The sequence below is a fragment of the Calypte anna genome, chromosome 8, assembly GCF_003957555.1.
Source record: "Calypte anna isolate BGI_N300 chromosome 8, bCalAnn1_v1.p, whole genome shotgun sequence".
In the NCBI taxonomy this organism is placed as follows: domain Eukaryota; kingdom Metazoa; phylum Chordata; class Aves; order Apodiformes; family Trochilidae; genus Calypte; species Calypte anna.
In genome coordinates this window covers 30239906-30265621 of record NC_044254.1, presented here as the reverse complement: position 1 = coordinate 30265621, position 25716 = coordinate 30239906, and the positions used below count along the sequence as shown (strand labels likewise).

General features: G+C 45.2%; 1 protein-coding gene across 1 annotated transcript in view; it reads right to left on the bottom strand.

Annotated features, from left to right (window-relative positions):
• Positions 1–753: 753 nt before the first annotated feature.
• LRRC7 (leucine rich repeat containing 7) overlaps positions 754–25716 on the bottom strand; it is a 116802-nt gene continuing 91839 nt past the window's right edge. The window contains exons 16-26 of the mRNA XM_030455170.1: positions 23128–23328; positions 19280–19402; positions 17449–17560; positions 17056–17236; positions 14146–15823; positions 12257–12406; positions 8415–8540; positions 5010–5228; positions 3699–3791; positions 2662–2736; positions 754–861 (exon numbers count right to left, since the gene is read on the bottom strand). Coding sequence (XP_030311030.1) covers positions 754–861; positions 2662–2736; positions 3699–3791; positions 5010–5228; positions 8415–8540; positions 12257–12406; positions 14146–15823; positions 17056–17236; positions 17449–17560; positions 19280–19402; positions 23128–23328 — 3066 coding nt within the window. The remainder of the gene's footprint in view (positions 862–2661; positions 2737–3698; positions 3792–5009; positions 5229–8414; positions 8541–12256; positions 12407–14145; positions 15824–17055; positions 17237–17448; positions 17561–19279; positions 19403–23127; positions 23329–25716) is intronic.

Genomic DNA, 25716 nt, shown 5'->3' with positions numbered 1-25716 from the left:
GATGAAACATCCACCTGCCTGAACTGGCTGCTTGGCTCTTTAGAGTCTCCACATGGGATCAGCTAAAGCCTCCAACCAAGAGGACGTTACCAGTCCCCCTGTGGGTTCTCTGTATCCAGGTCCCAGAGATGACAGTAGAGTTTATGAAGTACCTCACCCTGTATAGTGACATTCTGACTGATTAATATGGAGCCAGCTATACACACTGCATATGTACAGGTATTTTCATAAGGCATATAATATCTTTGCATTGAAAATAAATGAACATTATTAAATTTAATTTAATATATACTTTCTTTCAGGTGTTTATGAAAATATTTCTTCTCTATATTTTTGTATGTGACATGATAGAAATATTTCATGGGAAGTACAGGTTTATATATTTCATCTTTATAAAGGCATATACAACTTTGAGGCAGTGTTTCTGATGGACAGCAGAATTCCTAAAGAATTTGTATGTGCTTCTGTGTTCTGAAATCATATGAAACTGACTTTAAGAAGTAACTCGATTAAAAAAACGCACCAATGCACAGCCAGAGGCTGACAGTTAGAACTGATACACAGCCACATGAACAAGAGATTTATATCCTTAATATATTTCTTCCAAGATGATTGGTACTAACATAGAGTATTATACATTTGGCACTACCTTTGCCATTGGTCCAGCAATTGGCAAAAAAATTTGTTTCCTATGTATAAATCTGTTTGAACATTAGATCTGCCTAGACATATTTACTATTTATAAAAAAATATTCAGACAGTAAGCTCACGTTGAATAACTAGGTCTACTGTGTTCTGGAAACTCTTCAGTAGTAGCACAGCCTTCTCGTGTTCCATATGTACAAAACTGTGTCCATTGGCCTGCAACACAAACACAAGGATAGGAGAAATCCAGTGAGGCTCTGTGTGGTGTCTTCATTTGGGGGGAGCAAAGGGATAGAGGAGAATGAAAAACAAGGCTAAAATAAATACTAATAATCACCTCACGATTCCCTCCCCACCCCCAGGAGTCTGACTGCACCACTGAGAGAACTTTTCTCTCCTCCCCCATGGGAGAGATACTGCACCCCCTGCTTCATGCAGGGGCTGGACTAGGCTGACCCCCAGGGGTCCTTCCCAGCTTGAAATTATTCTGGGACTCTCTGATATTCCATTGTTTTCTGCAGGAACAAGAGCTCTGGGATGGAAGACTGCTGCCTGCCCAGGGATGCAGATGTCCAGCGCGTGCAGAAAGAGAACCACTCACCCAACAACCTGCTCTGGTGCTCAGGTAACCTGCCCATGCCTCTTACCACACTCTTTGCTGATATTTGGGAAGTAAAATACCTTTCATCACAGTTATGTTTTCTTCTCTGTTAGTCCCTTCATGAGATTAATGACCACCCTCTGGCTTGCCACAAAATAAATCAGCACCAGGTGACTGGTATGATGCATGGGCAGGAGTAATTGCAAGGAAAAGGAAACTTCCTGCCAGAGCAGATAAAATTCTGTACTGGCAGTGACAAAGGAGAAACTCTGCTGAGACTGAGCCTCAGTCCTACCAGGGTGACTGAGAGTGCAGAGTCAAACAAACTTCACCAACACATGTGATGAATAGATTAAGAAAGTGAAATCTGTTACCAAAGAAAAATGCAGCAGTACCTCAAATGTGACGATACAGACAAAGGTAAAGGCACCTCTTTTAAGAACACACATGGAAACAGGAGAAATCCCAGCTCCAGGTGGCCTGTGCCCATCAGGAGAAACCATTTCCCATGACAACAGCCATAAAATGCAGGTCCAAGCAACCCTCTGTGCTGAAGGCACACGAGGTCCCCACACATTCAGTGTGAATGGCTTTAAAAACTGTTATAAACCTTTCAGACAACTGTGATGGCTCTTCTTCCTCAAAAGTAACACTATTTTCTGCCAGTGGTAACACATTTTAATGAAAAAAAAAGAAACAACTTGGTAGGACATGGCAGAAAACCCTTTCCTACCTGGACAGCTGTTATTTTGTGTGAATAAGGAGTTTTGGAAAGGTATGTTCAGAAATTGCCTCTCTATATTTAAAATATTCTGGAATACAGAATAAACCAAAAAGCAAACCCAAAGCTGAGGTTTCACTGTGAATTTCACAGCTGCTTCCACAGCCCAGCAGTGGATCCTTTTTCATGCAAGTACATTCAAAAATGCTGAAGCAGCAAAAGGGAGGCAAAAACATTGCAAAATGTTACAATTCTGCCAAAAAAGCAGGACTATAAAGCTCCTTATAAAAACGTTGCATCAGCTGCAAAATGAGAACTATAGAGGTGTCTTGCTTTGTTGTGCACTTGTGCTCATGAACCCCTTCCAGAGCTCCTTTCTCCCTGCACCTCCTTTGCTGCTGGTGTGGAAAAGCTGGATGTGATGTCAGGATTAGTTTGATCTTTCAGTTTAAATTCTGTCACCTGGCTCTGCCCCTGGGGTGCAGGGGACCTGGGGGACATCCTCAGTTTGTTTTTCCCATCCTCAGTTTGTTCCCAAATGGCTTCATTCCTTCCCCCAGGACCAGCATTACTGTAACACTATCAGGAATCACTATTAAAGCATTAAGATAGCAAAGAACTGCCAACTGCTACTGCAGACAAAGTCCCTGCAAGATGCAAAGGTGCAGTTCCAAAGCAGACAAACCCCCCATACCTGGAGGATCTTGTCACCAGGCTGGAGCAGGCTGGAGGCTGGTCCATCAGGCTGAACCCTAGTAACAAAGATACCCTATAAGTCAGAAGTAACAGAGGTTAGGATGCTGTCACCAAGAACTACTGCCCAAAATACAGGTGTCAGCCTAACCCCTGCCTGGGGAGTTTAGATACTCTGGCAACTAGTCTAAACTCTGTTTAGACTTAAACACACCACTTTTTAAAAACATCTGTTTGTCATCAAACAGCAGCAGGGGTTTGTCCCTTCAGCTAGTGATTGCCTGACACCAAGATAAGTGGGGGTCACTTGAAACCAAGATTCCACCTCACAAGTAGTGTCTGCTTTGGCTGGAGTAATGAGGTTTCCAGGAGGATCATTCAAATGGAGCCAACATTAAAGTGATCTTTGCTTACTCCTTGGGAAAACCAATAAATTTAAAACCATTCATTTCTTAGTACTCAGCCCTTTAGATACTCAGTCCAGTCTGTAGAACTGTCACATATTTTACACCTCTTGTTAGCTTCCCACTGCCACTCAGAGTGGTGGGGAAGTCACTGCTTTACTTTCTGTTCCCAGCTCAAGTTTTTGAGAAGCCAGAAGGCAGTTTCAGTTTCCTTGTTTGCCAGACATTCTCAACATTTATGGAGTTATTACTGCCTCTTGGAGCCAAAGCCAGGAGAGAACAGACACGTTCAGCTCCCCAGTGCTGCTGCTGCTGGTGCAGCATTCACCACAATGCTCAAAGTTTCACCAGGGCCAATGGTGACTCTTAAAAGACAAAAGTAAAAGAGATGATGCTCCAGCAGAGTGAAAAATTAACTGATAGATGAAGCAGAAGCCCACATGATTTCTGTTTCTCTTGTCTTCATTAACCAGAAAAAAAAATAACTGTCCCCTAACAAAAAAACCAACCCAAGTATGAGAAAAATCTTCCTATTATCACAACAGAAATGCATAAAAGTTTCACGTGTGTTATCTATGCCTCTGCCATAAGGCACTCTAAAATAAAGGCTATTTAGAGAGAGTTTATAACTTACCTTATCAGAAGGTTTGAATGGATTTCCTTGTCCACTTATTCCACCACTGATACTAAAACCAAGGCCAGGATTCTTCTCTATCCTCACACAAAACTGGGTTAAACAGACATGGCAAGAGAAGTCAATGCCAACAGGAAAGCCTGACTAAACAATGGCATCTTCTTCTCCTAGATCCCACTGCACCCCTAAGGAGATGAGCTGGCCCTCCCAAAACCTGTATTGCACACTAGCAGTCAGTAGAATATTGTTCTAAACTGATGCAATGACAGCCTAACATCCACCCTCCTGCAGGTATTCCTGCATGTATCTTAGCACTTTATTTTCAGGAAGATAAAAACCCCTTTCTGCTTGTGAAAGGGCAGTTCACCTCAGCCAAATCTTTCCCATCAGCACTGGGATAAATCTCTCAGTGAAGCTTCATCTTCTGCACTGTTATTTTTCTCAAGGGTGTCACAGGAGCAGTATCACAGGCACTATGTTTAGGAAAAACCCAAGGAACAAGGACTTTGATGCTCAGAGATCTCCAGACTATTGCCACCACCAGGCCCACAGCCTGCACTGAGCACCCACCATTTTCACAAGTGCCTTGCTCCAGGGAACAGTGCTGAGTCTTATCTTTGAGCCAGGATGATTCTGAGCAGCATTGGGTAACTGAATATAGAATAAAAATGACCTGGGTGGAGCTTAGTGACTGCTGAGCCAGGCTAAGCACCTCCTGCCACACACACAGTTGTTCCTGCAGCTCAGTGCTGTCCTTGGGGACCTCATGCAGGCAGGGACTTGTCTGGATCACCCAACACTTTACACAAGAGAAAGGTTTGCTAAATGCTCTGCCACTCAGGTGCCTCACACAGGGACAGCAGTCACTGAGGCCAGGTGTACTGGGGACAGGAGCAGACAGTGAAGAAGTCCAACCATCAACCCAACCCTCCTATGGCAGCTGTCCTCAAGTGCCACCTCCCCAGGGTTTCTCAGCACCTCCAGGGATGGTGACCCCACCACTGCCCTGGGCAGCCTCTTCCCATGCCTGACCACTCTCTTGCAGGAAGGAAATTGTTCCTAATATCCAACCTCAGCCTCCCCTGGCACAACGTGAGGCTGTTTCCTCTCCTCTATCAGTGGTTATGCAGAAAAGAAGAAACTGACCCCCCAGCTCACTCCAGTCTCCTCTCAGGCAGCTGGAGACAGCAACAAGGCCTCCCCCAGCCCACCCATTGCTGCCCTGTGCTCCATTTCCCTGCTGTGCACAAGGCAGAAAGCCCCAGGCACTGTTCTGTCCAGGTGTTCTTTTCCAGACCCCCGTTTCCTCACCTGCTCCTGGTAGGCATCCGTACTCCTCTGCCCCTTGGTCTGGATCAGACACCTCCCACCCTGTGGTGCTCTGGTGCTCTGGGAGGAGGGGATCTGGATGGGCAGTGGGGGTTGGTACTGCTGGATGGTGACTTTGTTCATGTTCCCCTCGTACTGCTGCTCCCGGCTCCGGTGCTGGAGGCTCTGGGATCCCATTAAAGTCTGGATGTGGCTACCTGCCTGTGGGCAACGTAACCCGTTAGGCCAGAAATTCAGGAAGCTGCAAAGAAGCAATTATTACAACTTACAGGGTCAAGGAAAAGCAAACCTCTTCAATCCCAGCAGAGGTTTGCCTGCTGACCACGGGTGGAAATGAGCAGCGAGGCTGAGCCCACAGCAGGTGGTGACCCAGGGAGGTTGGAGGGAAATCAGCCATGAACTGAATGGTTAATAAACAGAAAAGGTTTCTTCCCCCTGCACCATGATACATGGATCTGCTCAGAGTGCTCTGTGAGCTGAAAACATTTAATACATTGAAGCAGGGTGCATTATTCATCCCAGCAGACTCTGAAGATGCTGGGATGCTTTTTTTTTTTTTTTACTTTAAATAGTTTGGAAGAAAATCCATCCCACAACCAGGCCTTGGCCAGTGCTAAGCATTGTGCATGGAAAACATTGATCAGGTAAATCCCACTCCTTGTCTAAGGAGTGCATGTGGCTTTTACAGTATGTAACTCATCAAATTATCAGATTTCTAGAATATGGTTCTTTTTCCTCAAAAAAGCTGGCTGCTGCCATCCTCCTGACCCCTCAGCCTTTTGTGTTTGCAGCTGGGATCTAAGGGCTGAGGTTTGCTTTCTGTGTTCTCTTCTTGCCATGGTAAAGTTGCAGACTTGTTTCCTCTTCAACACATGGATTACCTGATACTCGAGGCAAACCTTTGCAAAATCAATTCAGCTGAGACAATTGTCTGCCTTTCATATTTACAGGACTTGGATGCTGTGGTTATACATAATGCCATGCAGCTTGGCACTAAGGGAACAAGCAAAACCCGGGTTCCAGGCCTGTTTAAATGAAGTTTCACATGAAGTTTACACAGCCAACAACACAACCACATCTTGTCATGAAGGTCTCATCCTCAGTACTACAGAACCTTTATGATCCTGCTGGGAGAGTCACCAGCTGTGAGACTGTATTTTAGGCAAAATCACATTTGATGCAGCAAGAGAGCAAAATATTTCTTACCCACTGGCCAATCCTCTGGCCTCAGAAGTTAGAGCAGCTAGGACACTAGTTACTTGCTTGTAGCCAGAGCAAAAATACATCTTAATGGATTTCCAAACTTTCTCTGCAGAACACACCCTCAATCCAGGTGCAGCTGGAGCTCCTGTGTCACTGAGCCCCAGCAGGACAGGCAGTGACTGTGAGCAACCCTGACCTGCTCTGTCCCACTTTTTTGCAGAGTGCATCCGAGTTCCTCACTTTTGCAGCCCAGGTGTAGGAGCCCTTCACGTGTGGCTGATCTGGGATGTGTCTTACTGCACCTGTGTATGTACTGCACAGCCTGAGTCCATCTCTGCACAGTGCACACTGTTCTTCCAGGGATGTCCCAAGGACAGCTCTGCCACGCAGTGACCCTGCCCTGCACTCACCAGCACTGCTGTCTTAATGGAAAAACAACACATGCAACAATTTATATTTATGTGGTTTGTTGGTTATGCTGAACTTGATTTCTACAGAAGATTTCCTGACTAAATAACTGCTGCATTTTAATCCCCAGATGCTGGGAAACCAAGACACTGGAGGTCCCTTCCCTGGAGAGGAGATCAGGATGGCCACGACAGCACAATGCAAACCTCCTCCTGAGGATGGTGAGTAAACCACTTTCAGAATTCATTTTCTCACTCCTGTTAACAGATTTTGAAGAGATGATATCCCTGCTTCTTGTGTATTCACACTGGCTCTTGCTGGAGGTGGGTAAGCTGCCTTTCTTGGAACCAGGAGTTATTTATACTTCAGGAAAAAAATCTTTATCATGCAGACTGCTTCCCAGTTGCATTTGCATTCTTTACTTTATTTAACACCCTCCACCAAAGTTAATTATTTCCAGCTCCGTGTCCAGTGTTTACAGAATAATTAAAGTAGCTGACAATGTAGCCATGGATTGCTCCTCTGAGCTAATCAGACTTCGGTCTGGTTACACAGTGTTTGTTCTTACCACCTCTGAGCAGCCAGATACTGAAACATTTAGCATGTAAAAGAATCTGAGGCTCCTCATTCCAGCAGCCCTGAGGCACAAATGCAAGGCATGGGCTGTGTGAGGTGGTGTGGATGGACAAAGGCAGGTTTGTCCTAACATGGCAGTGGAGATAAGCAGGAACTCCTCTTAAATGTCTCATCCTGGTTTCTTGCATGTCAGGGGATGGAGAAACCATTCTAATATCTCCATCAGACAGTGCCAGGGCACCTCCCTCCTCACCCCACCTGTGCCTGGGAGGACCCTCTGGGCTGTGGGGGTTTTCAGTGGCTTTTCTCTCCCACCATCAAGCAGTGCTCTGGAAGATGGGAATCTCCTGGATCTGCTTTGGTATGAAGGCAAGGGCTACTGCTTCAGGAGCTGCCTTGGATAAAGAGATGTGAAGCCAGGAGGGAGATGTTCCTGACAGCTAATTGGAAGTTACCAGTGATGACTTTCACACTGCTTTTACTCACTCGTAGACATCCAGAATGAGCAGGACTGATCCCTGCAGAGATAACAGCCAATGTAATTACCACTGCCTGCACCTGGGGCTCCACCTTCTGAAGCTGACTGCAAACATGGTTTAGTTTTTCATCCTCCTCTCTTCTCCAGCTTCATGGTCAGAGCATTCAAACCTGGCAGGTTCTGGGTCGATGAGCAGAGGCTGGGGCTGGGAGGGAGCAGCCAATGTTTGCACAGAAAGAGGCCAGGTCCAGCCACTGGAATTTCATACCCACAAGGTACCAGGAGTTAGAACCCTTTCTAGTGTGTCTGTCAGCAGATGATGAGTGCCTAGGAGGGCTCTGCCATGACACCTGTGCCTGTCCAGGCCTCCATCCTTTTTTTTTTTTGTGGTAAACTGAAGGATTTAATTGAAATGAAAAATTCAAGTGGTGACTTGTCAGGCTAGGAGGGAGCTGAGGGCATTTCAGTACCTACAGGAACACACTTGCCAAGCCCAATGTGCCCATTTCACAGGCTACAGATGTCACAAGTGGAGAAATAAATATAAATATTTATTTCCACAAGTGCAGAAATAAATATAGAATCAGGCAGCAAGCATCAAAAGACCATCCTTAATGCACATTAAACTTTGAAACAAACCCATGTGCTTCCCAAGCCTGTCCTCATCAGCCCATTCTCCTTCTCCCCCTGGCTGGGGAAGCAGAGCACGGGGTGCAGCTTACCTTCTTGGTGACAGTGACAGTGTCTGGTGGCACGTCCCGCCGCCCTAGGGGGTAGGGGTTCCACTGGCTGCCCAGGGACATCTCCTCCTGCCCGTTGTCCAGGACACTGCTCTGCTGTGACGGGGTCTGTTGCAGAAAGGGTAGGGCAGCCTTTAGTCACTGTCACAGCACCACAGACATCTCTCACTCCACATCACAGCAGTCACCGACCCACATCACACAGCACCACACCACTGATAACATGGAAATGCTTTTACATCTCTAGGGTGTTTCACAAAGGTGTGATCACATTGCTGAGGGACTCTCCCCAAGCAGGAGATCTTGAAGGATACATAAGAGGAACAATGAGAATAATGAATGATGAGAGAAAAGTGAAAATCCATTGTATGTAACTCGTTCCTTTCAGAGAAGCACATTCTGGCACCACTCCCCATCTCAGTGTGCAGTCTGCCATTAGTCATTTCAGTTGGAACTTTCTTACAGGTCATTCAAGCATCAAAAAAACTTATTCATGAGGCACTTGCCACCAAGATTAAATTACATGCTTAGATTTTCTCCCTTACTGGCAGCACTGAACCTGTGACAGTGTCTCCTGGCAATGTGGCAGCTTCCACAGGCCTCTCTCAGGGCTGGGGCTGGTTTTGCTCCAAGTTCACAGGGTATTAGGTGCACAATATTACCCAGCAATTAAATCCTTTCCTGAATAGGCATGGAGGTGAGACACAAAGCTTCCTCAACAAGCTTGATGCTTTGTTACTATTTTCCACTTCTTCTTTTACAGAATCATTTTGGTTGGAAAAGACCTTTAAGATAATCATGTTTCTTCTTTGTCTTTTTTCCCCCTGGTTGTTCCACTCCTGCTTTCAGCACTTCTGAGGACATGGGCACTTTTTTGTCCCATCCTGACTTTCTGTTATCTGTACTTATTATCTTATACTTCTTATTATCTGTACTTCTTTACCATAGCTGGGAATTTTGCTAACCTGGCTATGGCCTTTTGTGTCAGGCTTTCCAAAATGTCCCCACCGTGCCGCCACTGACAGCACTCAGCATTATCTGGTGCTTATTCAGTTAACTGCTTAATGGTAATCTGCAAAGAAAAAAAAGTTCTCTTCCTCCCCTCTATCATTTAAGCACTTTCTTCTTCAGCATTGATTTTTTTAAAAAAAATATGAATCACTTCTCTTGATGACTGAAGAACAAATGAAACTGGTGCTTTGAGACTCCAAAGCTGGTAACTGGTCAACAATCAAGAATTTTTTAAAATTTTTGGTCAATTTTAAAAGTAATTCAGAAGTAGAAGTAAATTGTGAATAAAAAAATGTCAGCCCTCATTACTGAAAAGCAAAGAAAGCTTTCATTACCATTCTCTCATCATTCACAAAGTCTTCCAGACACATCAGGAAAGATGTGATTTTTCTATGTTAAAACCACTAGAGAAACATTTTCCCTCTTGAAATTACAAGACCTCCCTGTAGAGCTTTCTTTACACATATTCAAATGGAAAAACTAACCCCAGCCCTGAGCCCTCTTTGTCCGTGGATCAGAACTGAGGTCCCAGTTTGGGCACTCTGTGCCTACACAAACTCAGAATCAGCTGTTCTGCCCTGTTTGCTGCATGTCCCCCTCACCCCACGGGGGGTTCATCATCTGAGACCAGGGCAGGGAGCAGCTTTACAGTGAAAAAATACCACTGCAAAATATTTTGGCTCTGAGGAGTGGTAAAAACCAATGAAAAAGAAAAGTCCTCATCTTTGTGATGTGTCATACCTTCCAGAGCCACCCCAGCCCCAGGTGCCCATGGTGGGCTTGGGCAGACTGGGAAAAAAACTACATTTCTGCTAAGTGCAGGTAAAAAGTGGAAGGCAGCCATTCAGACATTCTGTAGAGCTGATGGAATGAATTTTCCAAATTAAGCAGTTGCTATACTTGATATCCTGATCTTCCACTGGACAACTAAAGCTCACTCATTACATTCTTGAATCTAGGCCACAAGGAAGGGGAAGAAGAAGAGGTTAATATTTAGCTGCTGTGGCCTGGATTCATCAAGTGAATGTAAAATCCTTTAGAACATGTGAAGGAATTAAACTGAACAATACTAAACATTGACATTCTATGTTCAACAGTATCTTTTCAGTACTTTCCAAACAGTGCAGTAAGACAACCCCCCCATCATGCAGTTCAGCATTACATTTGCTATGGGTATGTAGCAATGGAATGCTGGTGGAATAGGAAGCAGAATAATTGACAGAAAACCACACCCCAAAACATATCCCCCATAAGCAGTTTCATAAGTTTCCTCAGACATCCATGTATTGGTATCCATATTCATCTACAGCCCCAAATTATTAAAAATTGGAAATTATCATTCCTAAAACCGTGTAGGAAAACAGCACCATTGTTTGGAGTTGATGTTAAATGAACTTCTGTCAAGGACTTGGGACAAGCATCAGGTTATACCCAAACAGACAAACAAATGATTTGAAAGGAAAATCCAGTTATGACCAACAGGGGAAAGCTGTCTGTGTCCAGACACACACACACACGTCTGCAGGGAAGGTTTGACCTCAGTGCCACCAACCCAACAACAGAGAAGCACACACTAACATTAGGACTTGCTTAAATCCAGAGACAGCTGAAGGGGAGGGGTAAACAGTGAACAGTGCATGGAGAGTAAGTTACACAGCAGGGGAAGAACTGTCCATGATCTGTGTGTGTGTGTGGGCACTGTGAGCCTCTCCCAGCTCTGCCTGGAAGCCCTGCATTAGTAAGCTAAGCAGGGCTGAGGCCTGTCCTCCAGCCAGCACAATCTGCTCATCTTCCTGCCATTCAATTATCTTATTCTTCTCAGCAGCCTTGGATCTAACCTCTGAAATGGGCCATTGGGATCCTCCTCTGGGAATTTCTGGCTGGTTCTGCCTGGGCTGCTGCCAGCTGGCTGGGGCCAAGCCCTGCCAGGGGCCAGGCCAGCAATTACTGGTGCAGCTGATGGCACTGCAGTGCCTGGATGCCTGCTCTGCTGCCCTGTAGTTACTGACAGAGATGGAGCTGATCCCTGCCAGCAGCCACGGGTGGGGCTGTGGGCAGACACCCAGCCATGCTCCTGCGTGGAGCCCAGCAGTGCCACCACCTGCTGCTGGCACAGGGGTGGCCTGACATGGCACAGGCCTCAGCACCTCCTCCCTGAGACTGAAAACACCTCAGCAATGCCCTCTCTGGCTCCTCACATCTGCTTTTCTCTTCAAACATTTGTTTGTGTGCAGTTGTCTCTGCACTTGCCAGCAAAGTGCTGTTAATCACCAAGTACCACAGAATCACAGAGTGTCAGGTTGGAAGGGACCAAGGATCATCTAGTCCAGCAAGTAAAACATGTGAAAAATTTTCCCTTTCTGTAGGCATTATTAATAGTTTAACATTAATTCAGGTGTGGTAAGCATGGACTCAAACTGATTATCATAGCATACTCAAGTAGCGTTCATATGTTAAACCCCCTGTCTCTTGGAGCCCACCTAAATGCATATTAAACACTTCTACACTGATTTTTCTGAGGTCCAAGAGTCACCAAATCAAACACCTTCTTCCCTCCTGTGAGCAGATTGAGCCACTGAGGAAGACAGAATGATTGCATCAGTCATGGGAGCAGAAAGCAGTAACGACAGCCACGGGAGCTACTTAATCCAGAAAGCAAGGTGCTGGGTAGGAAAGGCAGTGCCACCACCTTTGCTTTTTGGACTGGGTAGAGTATAAGCATGGACAAGAGGCAAAAGCTAAACCAGGAGAAAGCAAGGAGTGTTATCAACTGACTGGGTAATGCTGGTATATGCTGGCTATCCCATACTTACTTTCGGTAGAGGTAGCTCTTGAAGCATTTGGTTTTCAAATTTAGATTTAGGCTGCAAGTTTAAAGTCATGCTTCTGCCGGCATGCATGGCTGAAAACCCTCCAGAGTGCAGCATGCCAAGGCTAACTGTGTTGTGTTTGTAAGCAGCAGTCTGAGTAGAGGAAACAACCACGTGACAGGATATGAACACACATGCTCATTGAATTAAGTATCACACATATATATGGTTAAGTTCACAACATTTTAGTTTAAAGCAAACGAACAGTACCAAGAAATAAATAGCTTTTTGTTGGTTTTTTTTTTTTTTCAGGCATGCACTGGGTCACACGGAAGCAAATACATTGCTACTTATACATAGAATGGATACCAGAAAAGACTTCAACGCTGACAGCAGGTGAAATATGTTGGTACCTGTAGTTTGAAAATTGCAGTCTATAATGTGGCACAAGTCTTTGTTTTGCAAATATGGCCAAATTTAGGTACATCTGCACAACCACGGATGGGCCAGAAAACATGTATCTAGCATAAAACAGGATCAGAGGCAGAGGGAAAACCCTGCAGCAGAAGTTCTGCATCACCCTTGGAGCTCTGCTTCCACTCTCTGGCCAGCAGCTGCACACAAGGGATGAGCTTTGCCCCAGCACAGGGACCTGCTGATCAGGGGCAGGTGGGCAGTGCCCAGCAGCTCTCGCCAGCAGAACTGCCCCAGACAGCCCAGATTCTGAGAGCTTTGCTCATGGCATGTGGCAACCAGCCAGAGCCTGGCTCAGCAGCCCCTGCAGGGATTGCTCTGACCTCACTTCACTTGTTGCAGTCACCAGTGCCAGCCTGCCATGGCATAGGGCATTTCTTAAGCAAACACAAGTTGTAAACTATGTGTAAAGATACTTCTTAAACAAACACCTGGAGAGGGTTTATTTCCACCAGAAATCTCTACTTGGGGTGCACTATCTTGCCTAGGAATTTTCCAATCAGATGTGCACAGCATAAGGAAAACAGCTGAAATAAGGAAAAGGCTTCAGCCTTCGAGCCAGTTTTTAAAGGTTACCCATTTGGTCCTTAATGATATTTCAGTGTGCATCACACCCGAGCAACTGGGAGGTAATGAATGCATTAACACCCATCTCACGAGTATCTAGCATCAAACTGCTACATGGACACATTCTGAAACCAACTTCTGCACTCAACAACAGGAATTTTTTCACCACCACTTCAGAGGATGCAGCAAATCCGATTGGTGGAGTAACTCATTTAGCAGTTAGGATCTTACTGACCCCGTGCACTGGAGTGCTGCTTGTGTGGGAGGCAAATCAGCAGAACTTCTACAGCTAAATGGAGCAATAATTGTATCCCCTCTAAACAAACAGTGGCAGTGTATATATACCCAGTGATGTTTCTCAGAGATAAGAGATACCCTTAAATCCTCCCCACTAACAGCCGTAGGAAAGCTAAAACACATTATTTTGCTTTTTATCTGTGATGTTTTTCTTTATTGCCCTTTGCTGCAAAGACGTACCCAGCATCTGTGATTGCTCAAATCATTACTGGACTTCAGCAGCACGTTCACATCTGCTGATAAGGAGAGATTTGTATGTTGGGTTGTTTTGGGGTTTTTTTGCTATTTCAGACAGTGTTGCAGCAGTTCCTACACCAGTAACGTGCACGGGGGGCATTACTGGTGCTGAGACCCTTTCCCGCTCGTTACCTGGCACCCCCTCACTCCAGCTGCTTTGGAGCACCCCCAGAGCCCTGGTGTGGGTCGGCTCCTCTGGCACCAAGGCAGGCAGGTCATTAGTGGGCATTCTGGTGGTAACCACTGCACGTGCAAAGAGTTGGAAATACCGAAACACACAACTAAAGGCATTAATTGCAGAGAAATGCCAAACATACCCTGTCTAACCTTCTAGCTTCTATATGTCTAAGTAGCTGTTGTCTCCAGTCAGCGGGCATTTTAGCACAGCTCTCATTTCCCTTCACAGGGGTAGGCCTTGTCTTTATATCACTGCTATCGGAAGGCTTGTCGCCATAGTTACCCAAGTTATAGTCTGACGGAATCTTTTCCAGCAGAGCTGCCATTGTAGGCCTCGCCGAGACCGGCCTGGCTTGGGACGTGCCGTAGCTCTCTGTACTGTAGCTTCTTGCAGACAACGGCCTCCTTTGTGTGAGGTTTTTGACCGGAAAGCTTCCAGTCTGGGCTTTCACCTCTTGGTAGGAAGGGTGCTCATCTTCGTACCTGCCGTTCCTCTTGAGGAACTGAGACTCAGAGACCGAGATGCTGCCCTGGCGCTCCGCAGCCCCTCGGTAGGGAGCACGGCCATACCTACTGCTGGGGGGCAGCTCCTGGGGCTCGCTGACCCTCCTGAACATGGACATCTCGGTGGAGCCAGCCAAGGAATCTGCTCTCCTCAGGAACCCCGGCCGAGAGCCCTGGCTGGCATAGGGGGTGCTGAGGGCCTCCTCGTTGACCGACGGCTGGGAGAAGGAGAACATGTGCTCCACGGGGGGGTAGCCGCGGTAGGCCCGGGGGCTGACCAGCTCCTGGGGCAGGTTTTTACTCTGCTGGGGAATGTACTCGGGGTTGAGCTGGAAAGGCTGTGGCAACCTCTTCTCGGCCGTGACCTCCACTGCTCCCTGCGGGTTGAAGCTTTGGTCGAACTGGTAGACTTTCTTGGTGACCGGGGGCTTGTGCTGGGGCTGCACCTTGACGCTGCCATAGGTGAGGAGCTCGTCGTCCAGCATGGGCACCGACTGGCTGCGGGACATGCTCAGCATGCCGTGCTCCGGGCCCAGCAGCTTCTCCACCCTCTCGTGGGTTCCCACAGTGTCGTTACCAGTTGCATAGTTTTCCAAGGGGATGTTGTACACCTTGTACGTCCCGACGTCTATCTCGTCGATGCTCTGCGACTTCTTAAATTTGTTGGTTTTTATGTCCCTCATCATGGGGGAAAGCCGCTCCGTGCTCTTGCTGATGGAAATGACACTTTTGGGAGGGTCTGGGCGGCAGTGGATATGGGAGAAGACGTTGGTGAGGCTTCTGTTAGCGTTTGAGTCGTGATATTCCCATGCTATTCCCGGGCTGAAAGTGCTAGTCATTTCAGGAGACTCTTTGATGTGATCTTTCCGCTCAGGCAAAGGGCTGGTGGTGGGGGTGCTTTCCAGTTTGGAAGGAAAAGCTGTCCTGTCTTCAAAAGGACTAGGGGTTCTGGTCCAATTTTGCCAAGGATTGGGAGGAGGCACTTCAGATTCGTGTGTGTTTCTGAGCGTCGGCTGCTCCAGCTCCAGGGGAATGCCAACGATCCGGTCCTGTCTGATCAGGGGCCGGCGTCCGTGTGCCGACGTGCTCCTGGACTTGGTGCCCAGGAGGGGGTTGGCACTGGGGTTCTCCACCGCGCTCTCCTCCGCCACGAAGCCGGTGTTGTCGTAGTGCGAGCCGTCGGCCCAGCTGTCGGTGAAGGTGTCGCTGAGCGGGCGCCGGTCGGGCCGGGCCGGCAGGTTCCCCCCCGGCACCACTTCCCGCTGGCTCAGCAATGGCTTGGTTTCCAGGGGCTGTGGAAACGACTGGGCCAGCCTGCAAAAAAACCCAAAAAAACAACAAAAGGAAGCGAAACCAGATAACACGCCCTCCGTCACAGCACCTGAGCCCTCAGGGGAAAGATGCAGGTGCAGAGCAGCTCAGTGTTTTCCCATCTCTGGGAGCTCTGGGATGGCACTGCAGAAGTGCACCTTGAGCTGGTTTGGCACCAAGGGCTGCAGGTTTTTTGCACCAGAGCACAGATTCTCTGAGTATGCACACAGAGAAACTAAGAAGTCAGTCAAAAGCTCCGGGTTGCTCAATGCCATGTTCACATAAACCCAACTGAGCACATTTTCCTGTTTTAAAAAATAACCTTCTGTTATTCTGTGTTCTATATATGAGGGGAGATTTTTTTATTTTTACTTTTTTTTTTTTTTTCCCCAAAACCAAACCTACCAGATTCAGTCTGTGCATGTTCTCACCACCAAGATTTTTTTTTTTTGCATCTCCAGTGAGCAGGCTCCAGCCTCTCTTTAATGGGATGGAACCACATGAGGTGATTTATGGCAGGAATCCTCACCAGGTGTTCCTGGTGTGCTACAAGACTGTGTTCAGGTTGCTGATGGACAGTGCAAATTACAGCTTTCAGAGCACTGTGATGTTCTTGGAGGTCCCGGGCAGAGAGAGGCTCAGGACAGCAATAATATGAGAGACTCAGACTCTGCTATCTCTGCTAAACTACAGCCAGCTGCAGCTCAGGACCACTCCGAGCAGGATAATTGCAGTTTGATTACTTTTAGTGCATGGTTGTAGCACACAGTTGAAAAAGCAGCTGTGGAAGTACTGACATTTACAGAGCATGAACAGGTGGCCAGCTGCATGGCCTGGGCTTTGAGTAGCTATGTACAGCTCTGCAAAACTGGGGCAGAACTGCATTTTGTTAATGGAGAGCCTTAACAGCTAGCATAGGATCACTTTGAAAGGCAGCCAGAACCACAGAATGATTTGGGTTGGGAGGGACCTCTAAAGCTCACCCAGTCCAAGCTCTGCAGTATCAGGGACACCCTCACCCAGATCAGGGTGCTCAGAGCCTCCTCAAGCCTCACCTTGAACATCTCCAGGGATGAGGCCTCAACCCCCTCCCTGGGAAACCTCTTCCATTTTTACACTACCCACATGGTCAACTTTTTCCTAACATTCAGTCTAAACCTACTCATTCAATCTAAACCTACTCTTCTCTAATTAAAAAAAGTGTTAGGCAGCACTATTAAGAAAGATGATCACACCTGTTCCCCCACAGAGAGTTATTCACTGCTTCTTTAGCCGTTGTCTGCAAGGAGCCCATTTTAACGTGGGTGTTGGAGGACCCTGAGGAAGCCTGGGAAGGGGAATAGTCTGAGTAAGTGCCTGAGGAAACGCTGTTATTCAGACAGTGGATCTTATCTGCTTCTGACTCATCTGTTGACTCTGAAACAAAACACAGCAAATGTTTTCAGGAGGTGGTATTTGAAAATTCCAGAGAAAAACATTTTTAAACAGATACTATGGATATACACATGTGCAGAAATATGCATGTAATATGCTTTAAAATCAGAGTGAACTGTACAGCACCTTAAGTATTGGTTATCAGTATACATTGCAAATGCTTTCATCTAAAAAGCTGTAAGTTAAGTCTGTACCTTTCTTCTCTTTACCCAGAAGAACAAGTTTGGGTGGGTACAACGGAGTCTCTGGCATGGAAGGACGAAGTTCCCCTATCCTCATCTCACTGGCAGGATGTCCATAGGCATCCTGAGGAAGATAAGGTAAGAGTAAACATAGGAAACAGAATCCCCTCCAAACTGCAATGAACAAACATTTCACAGCCTTCTCTTCATGAATGTGACCACACACCCAAACCCCACTGCACGGGTTTTCTCTAATCATGCTGATTTGTCAGCTGAAATTCTGATTAGTCCTGCATAAACAAATGTCAAAATTACAGTGATGTGTTCATTCTGAAAATATGGACAAAACAGATGGAACTTGTGAGCTACATCAAGGCCACGTAAACATTTTTGACGCAGTAAAGGTCACAAGTATGCAAGCTGCCAGTAGAAATAAGTAACAATTCAGCATAAACAACTACTTCTTATCTCAAGAGCAAGTGTTCCCCATTCATTTATTCGTCATTCTGTAGATCAAGCTGTCTCTATAGCTATATTTAATTAGAATTACTTTGTCTCTGAAGAGGTTTTTGCTACATTAAAATGATTCAAACTTCATAAACTTCTCATGAAGTGGAAAGGAAGTGAGGTGTAGTCTTTGAAAAAGGTATTTTAAATTAGAACCTTTACATCATGCTCATAGGATAACCAGAAGGGAATGAAGACCCAAAGAGGGAATCCATGGCATTTCTTACCCCTGGAAGAAAGTTCAGAAATGAGAAAGACACTGAGCTGGAGAGAGGTGTCCTGGGGAGTGTGACACTTCCTGGAGGAACACGACCCTGCCCTCAGGAGGGGACCCAAGGAAAGGCAGCCAGAAGGATGAGGAAAATGGGAAACCCCCCTTGTGGGTGCTGGTGCATGGGCTGAGGGAACTGGTGGAGGTGGGCACAGCACCACTGCCAAGTCCTGCCAGTGCCACCCTTGTGGAGTGGGCTACAGGAAACATGCCTTGGCTTGGGAGTGGGAGGGTGAGCTGTGATCTCACCCTCTAGTAAAAAGGAGGACATTTTGGAGAGACAAGAGGAGAAAATCAGTAATTAGTAGTATAAATGAGGAAGGAAATGGTTAGGAGAAATATACAGAGGAGGGAACTTACACTAATGGAGACACTATGAGGCCCTCTGTACCCTGATATTTGCTGTTAAGGTACTCCAGTGACTTTGCAGAGTGAAGCCAATAAAGGGAAGAGATGCAATATTTAGAGAAACAATTGAAACGGAGTACTAAAACCAAACCACAGTATTAAAATGTAAAATGCTACAGTATCTGTAAAATTTACTTGCTTTTGCTCATAAGGAGAAAGCTTTCAGTGGTTTACTCTCCATGAAGTACTTTTTGTACTAACAGTGGAAACAGATTAGCAGAAGCATTTGCCATGTAATGTAGCCTTGAAGAATATAATTAAATTTACATAACAGATATGGTAATCCTTCTGCATCCTGGAGGTAGTACCACACCAAAAGAGCACAGAACAGGTGTCTTCACAGCCTGTTAATTAACCCCCTCAGTGCTACCATCTAAGGAGACACAGCTACATCCTGAGCCAGGTGGAGTGATGCATTCAAGACTTGAAACTGCTTTCACATGCAGAGATCCTTGTTGTGTGCTGTACATACAGCAGTGACTTACATACAGCTCAAAGTGCAACAGCAGTTTTCCAGTGCAGCACAAACATTTCCTTGTGCAGTGTAACAAACTCAGGTAAAACTATTTGCTGAGAAATAAAAAGAGTGCAGAGCATTCGCAGAGTGTGAAACTCTCCACCTTTGCAGCATGGTGCACGTTAAGCTTGTGGTTGTACCTCTGAGCTTTTTGTATGCTCTTCTTCCTCCTTCTTGCCTGGGGTTTCCAGAGTGGATTTACAAGTGTTGTCTGTATCAGAGAGGGGACTCTTTTGGAATTCTGTGTTTACTGTATCTTGAACCTAGAATCCCAATATTGTGCCATGAAACTTCCAGAAGTTATAAGCTTAAGACAAAACTACTTGCTGTAAGGTAGAAAGAACCAGCAGGTCCATTTCTGACATAATGATCAACACAGGTTTCTATTTCAGGTGCAAAATTTTATGAACTTTTAAATGTTTTATATACATATATAAATATATTCTTTTTAGCATCTATTCAGACAAAAATCAATACACTTTGGAAAGAACTACTCTGGCATTTGTGGGTATGTCATGAAAGTGAAATATATTGTAAAAAAACCTAAATCATGTTCCAGTCAATTCTAAGAGAGTATTTTTTAATAGAACCAACTGCAAGAACCAAGGGAAAAAAATAAGTGCAATGGTGTTGTGTCAGAAGATACGTGTCAGGACTAACCAGAGAAAGATGCTGGTGGAGGACAGAAAAATATGGAGAGATGAAAATACGTGGTAAAACCCATTAAAAGAACTGGGAAAGAGAAATATCACCAATTATTCATGCTGACAACACGAGAACATTAAATTATAATTTGGAGAGATGGAATTTTAAAAATAACTCTTAGAGCCTCCTTGCAAGGAATATAAAGCCTCTGAAGAGAGCAGAGCAGGTGGGCCCATGAAGGGGGGGCTCTGTCTGAGGGTCAGACAGGGCTGAGTAAGATCAATAAAATTCAGTCACTAATCCAGCAACACACCACGAGGGTCCCAGAAGAAGGGATTATCCCAGAAGAAAGCAGAGTGGGGGATATTCCTCCTGCTCCTGGCCACTCAAAGAATAACCATCTCTCCTTTTTACACAGTATTAACAGGCCTGCTAGGTACTAGCACAGAGGATGGCTGGACTAAACCAGACTTTTCTAAACCCAAAGCCCAGAGTTATATACAAGTATTTCCCATTAATTTGTCAATCCAGACACATCAGGAATTTAAGTTTGAAGATCTTAATTGCACATCTGTGGCACTCTTCTCATTTTGCTCAGGGAAAGGCTGTGCAACACACTCAGTTATCCCAGGCTTGATTTGTCCAAAACACACATCTTTCAGAATGACTTAGGGCAATGAAGAGGTTTATTTCAGTTGATGATTAATTAAGAAATCAGTTGTTTTTTATCTCTGAAGGCAGAGGATGATACAGGGAATTTGAAATGTAGCTTGTTACTGATTTCAGATGCTCCCTCTAATTATTTAGAAACAGTTTTGTGAAGAGACATGTCCAAATTAATTGTAAGGAAACCCAGAAGAGGTCAGAAAGGAAAGCAGCCTATCTGGCCTCTGAGGATGAAAAAGTGAGCATTGCAACTGAAACTAAATTACCTTGTTATTAGAAACTGTCTTCACCTGAAATCTGTATCAGAACACACCTCATTTCCAAACTCTATTTTAACTTGGGGCTTGAGATGTCTCCTAATTATCTAAAAAGCAAATGGAACTTAATTATGTTTTATTTAATGTGCTATAATTGAAACTGTGCTACTGCTATCCACAAAATCATCCCACTTTTTCTGCTGTTTCCTTTATCTTCATGAAGGAAGCCAAAGAGAGGAAAATGTAGACACCACCCTGCAGAGAATCTTCCCAGTGCCTGTATTTGCCTGAGTAACAATAACACTTTTGCTTTTCTTTAGCTGACCAGACAGTTTTGTTACTAGTCTGGACTCAGTACTACAGAAAGAGAAACCTGGGAAAGTGCCACCTTCTTCACTGTTACAATAAAAGAAGATGAAAACTACTTCTTCATCAATGTGATGTAAGTAGTCATGCACTCCCATCACTTGCTTGGGGCAGAGAATTAACGAGGAAATTGCAATCACATTATTTGATTGCACTTCAGGAATTACTTGCAGGGTCTTCAGCAATTCAGTGATCTCTCTGGAATGCTTTTTGTGAGCCTCATGCAATTAACACTTCATGTACACTCACAATAAAAACCAGATGTGATTACTTTGCTGCTGCAAAAAGGGGAATGCATTTTATCAAGGAACGAGAGATCAGAATGAAATTTGTCTTCATGTTTTCTCTGCCAGAGCACAGCACGTGGTCACACAGCATTCCAGAGGAACTGGAATCTCACTCACTCACTCGTCCCTTGCAGCTCCATAGGGGCAGCTTCAAGGGGCTCTGCACTCTCCCAGGACTCTCAGCTGGGGCTCCAGGATGTTAACATTTTCATTTGACAACTCCACATTTAGTTGAAGAGCAACTAAACCAGTACAGCCACCTATTTCTGTTGCCTGGGTCACCAAGACCAGAAACCTCCTGTCTTCATCAGACATCATAGATGTGAATTCCAGACAGACAGCATGTGCACGTTAAACTAGGGATGAATAAAACCTGCAGAAAGCTGTTAGGAATCAAGTTCAGAAGCCAGAGGATGCACAAATTATTGTACATACTCAGCAAGTACAGCAGAACTGCCAATGCTCATGGCACACTGCAAAAACTGGTTCAAAGGCCAGACTGACACAGGAAGAAAGATTTACCAGGGAAAAAGGAATAAAGGTGGAACTTGAGATTCCAGATTTAGATAAAAATATGAATGATTTCACTTGAATATATTAGTTTGAAGTACTAATCACAACTGTGCTGAGATTTGGTTCAAGTCTTCTGTAGCTATCTTAAGAGAAAACTGATAGTTTGTTTTTTAAGGAAATGAAAATGTTAAACTGTTCAAAAACCAACCAGACAGTATTAACAGAGCAGCTACAGTGTCTGGTGAGTAAGAACAGCTCAGTCTGTGTTAAGGAAAACTGAAGGAGAAAAAGTGGATGTATCCATGACTAGCCAGAGACAGGGATATTTCAAGGACAAGGAACTGATCACAATGTTTAAATAACAAAGGAGTGAAAAGATAACGTGATGCTTTTTTCCCTCTTGTGTTTTTTGTAGAACATTAGGACTTCATGAAGATCTTCAGGTATTTGTGTAGAGGTGTCCAACCTGGTAACCTGTCAGCACATACTGCCAGGTAAGAGATTTCCCTTACTAATAAGCAGTGTCTGCACAAAGCAAGTCATTAGTGTGAACATTAATGAGTAGCTGACTTTGGAGACCAAGCTTCAGCTGCTTGCAACAGCTGCACAAAAGTGCAGCATTTAGGAATTTACCTTTCAGTGACTCTATTCCTGCTCACACAGAAGCCTCTGCTACAGTGCACACTGACCCACTTCTGGGAACAGGGAGGGACAGGTTCTGCAGCTCCCTGCAAGCTGCTGTTCAGGGGGTGCCTGATCTGAAGTTCCCTGCACAGAAGCACTCCTGCTGACTTCATTGGCTTCTGACAAGGTTAATTGGCTATCTACTGCATGGAGTGTGAATAGAAGCAGCAGAATCTAACAGCAGAGCAGGTCAGACAGAACAAAACTGATTAGTCATTAACATATTTGATGCAGAAATACACTTCCTTAAGTCTGAGTTGTAAATTGTGAGCAGGTCCATTCTCCTGCTAATATGCAAATCTCCCTGATAATTAAAATTTAGGGGAGTGCTTCTATATACCAATACCAAAATTCAGACCTAGGTAGATTTAAAACCAAAAATTCAGTCTGATAAAGTCAGTAGTATCAGGGAAAACAGAAACTCAGTATATCAAACTAAATTAACTTTATGGAATGAAACCAGAAACTCTGAGGTACAACGTTCACAGCAGGGGCAGAATATCATTTGATGGAGTTATGTTAAAACCCCAACTGGAACTCTGGAGAGGAAGAAGGATCCTTGTACATTACCTCCACTGAAATCTCCTTGGGTGCCATGGGCCACTTGTGCTCATACTTGTCTTGCACAGTTTGTTCACTGTTGGCAGTTGGTGCTGAGTTCTCAGGCCGTACTCCATGGCTTGTTTTGCCCACCAGATTTTGAACTGATTTTACCATATTCTTTAAATCCTCTGGGTATGGAGTGGGGTAACGTTTTAGATTTATTTCAACCTGAACATTCATAAAAAGAATTAAAGCACAAATACAAAATGAAAACAGCATGCAAACTAAAACCATGGTACAGTACTATGGCTAAGTGCAAATTCCTGCCATTTGTAGGTCACCTCCTAGAGGCAATGTGTCACAGGCAGCCTGGGCTTTGGGGCTGAAGTTTGCTCTCAGTTACTCTGTGCCAGCCCATAATGGAATTTCAGTGACAGCAAATACTGGGTGGGCATGGCTGCCTCTAAGTCTGTATTTCACCCTGTGAGAGTATTGCCTTTTAATTCTATGTTGTGTTGAGAGTACTGACATATTCAATCACACTTTTACAAAACAAAAATAGTGTAAATGCAGAATTAATTTAGCTGTGTTCAGTGCACTGAATTAATCTGAATTATCTCTGGCAGCTGAGAACAGAATCTGAGCAACTGGGAGCTATTTGCTCTTCTAGATGTATAATGTACATACGTGCACTCAAGTGTTTCTTACTCTTACACAGAAAATACAGGAAAACAGACTCAAAACACTACAGAAAACTCATCCTAAGTCACACTGAGTGCTACTTTAACTGACTGACAGGCCTACAGATTTTCTAGAAAACTCCACATTTTAAGTCTATAATGTTTAACACTCCTAAGAAGAGAAACATTGTGTTTCCCAAGCCCAAAGCAATCCTAGTTTGAAGGCAGTTCTACAAAATCTGAGGGCTGAGTGAAAGGGGAAAAGCAGCTGAGAAGACTGATGGGTGACAGCACCTTCTGTCACCTGCCAGGACATCACAGGGGCAGCAAATTGGTCTGAGGAGGGGGTGCAGCAAGGGACCATGGCAGGGAAGGTGACACACACACTGCTGACCTCTCCTCACACCTCCCCTGCTGGGTCACAGCCCCTTTGTCTCCGCTGAGCACCACTCCACACTGGGAGGAGAGATGCTGAGCAAGCTGAAGTGTGTGGGCCTTCAGCCCATCCTTCCTGCTGCAAACCTAACCCAGCTCCACCTATCTCTGGGGCTTCAGCACCAAACTTGGGGTTCCCAAGGTCCTGTGAGCAGTGAGGCTGCACCCAAGCCACCACTTGGAGTCACCTCAAATACAGACGGTGCTGGCTGAGCCTGCCACTTGCTTTGGGCCTCAGTTTGGGGTGGAAATGGAGTAAAATCCTTCAATGGAGTAAAATTGCTATTCACAGTGCAAGCTGTGCACATCAGGATAACTGTTCCCAATTGTAAGAAGGCTGTGGAGAGACCTTAGAGCACCTTCCAGTGCCTGAAGGGGCTCCAGGAAAGCTGGGGAGGGACTTGGGACAAGGGCCTGGAGGGATGGGATGAGGGGGAAGGGTTTGGAGCTGCAAGAGGGGAGATGGAGAGGAGATGGGAGGGAGAAATTCTGTGCTGTGAGGGTGCTGAGCCCCTGGGTGCCCAGGTTGCCCCCAGAAGCTGTGGCTGCCCCATCCCTGGCAGTGTTGAAGGTTGGATGGGGCTTGGAGCCCCCTGGGCTGGGGGAGGTGTCCCTGATGAGTAGGAAATTGTAATTTTGGCTTCAAATGAATGTGGTCTATTGACAGGAATATTTTAAAAGCAAAAGCATGATAGTTTTGGAAAATAAAATTATATGAAATACTTGCATACAATTCCAAAGCAATAAACAATCAAATAAACAATACAGATAATAGATTCTGACATGACTTTAACACAAAACATTGAAATGTTTCACTGTGATGTCATATGTTAATAAAGGATTTGAACAGAGGAAAGGAAATTAAAACATCACTAGAGCTCTGGTTGCTTTATGGTTGAAAGAAATCGTATCAGGATGGGGCCTAATTAGGCAGTTGCTTTTTCATAAAATTCAGACCAGGATTTCAGTGCAAGGTCTGCAGCCAAAACCAGCTCCAAGTTGAGTCACAGAGCAAATCCTCAGGAAGTAAGAGTAAGAGAAAATTAACTGAAAGCCTTTGATGAGAGACAACTCACAGAGAGGGGTTTCAGCCAGAGCTTGGTATTGCTGGAGTGTTCATATTAAGCAGTGGAAATCCTGGCAGTGTGGCAGGTGATCCCACTGCCATGCAGGCATTTTCATCCCTGCTTCAGAGTTCTCATCACAGAGGGAAGCTGCACTCCCTGTTGATACCATCCTTGCATGTTTAATGCTACATCAAGAGCAGCATGACCCTGGAAAGTGAGCTTTTGAAGTTCCAAATACCTGACAGAAGTTATTGAGCAATTTCAATTAACCAAATCTGTTTTAGCACAGAGTTAAAGATAACTAAAGTTAACTGTGAGAGATAAAAGAGTGAAAGCTATGTCTGCTTTTATAAAGCACTACCAACTCTGCAGCCTGTTGATAATTGAAGTTAACCTTCAAATTCATCCCATAAAGCTCTGGTGAAACTGCTAAA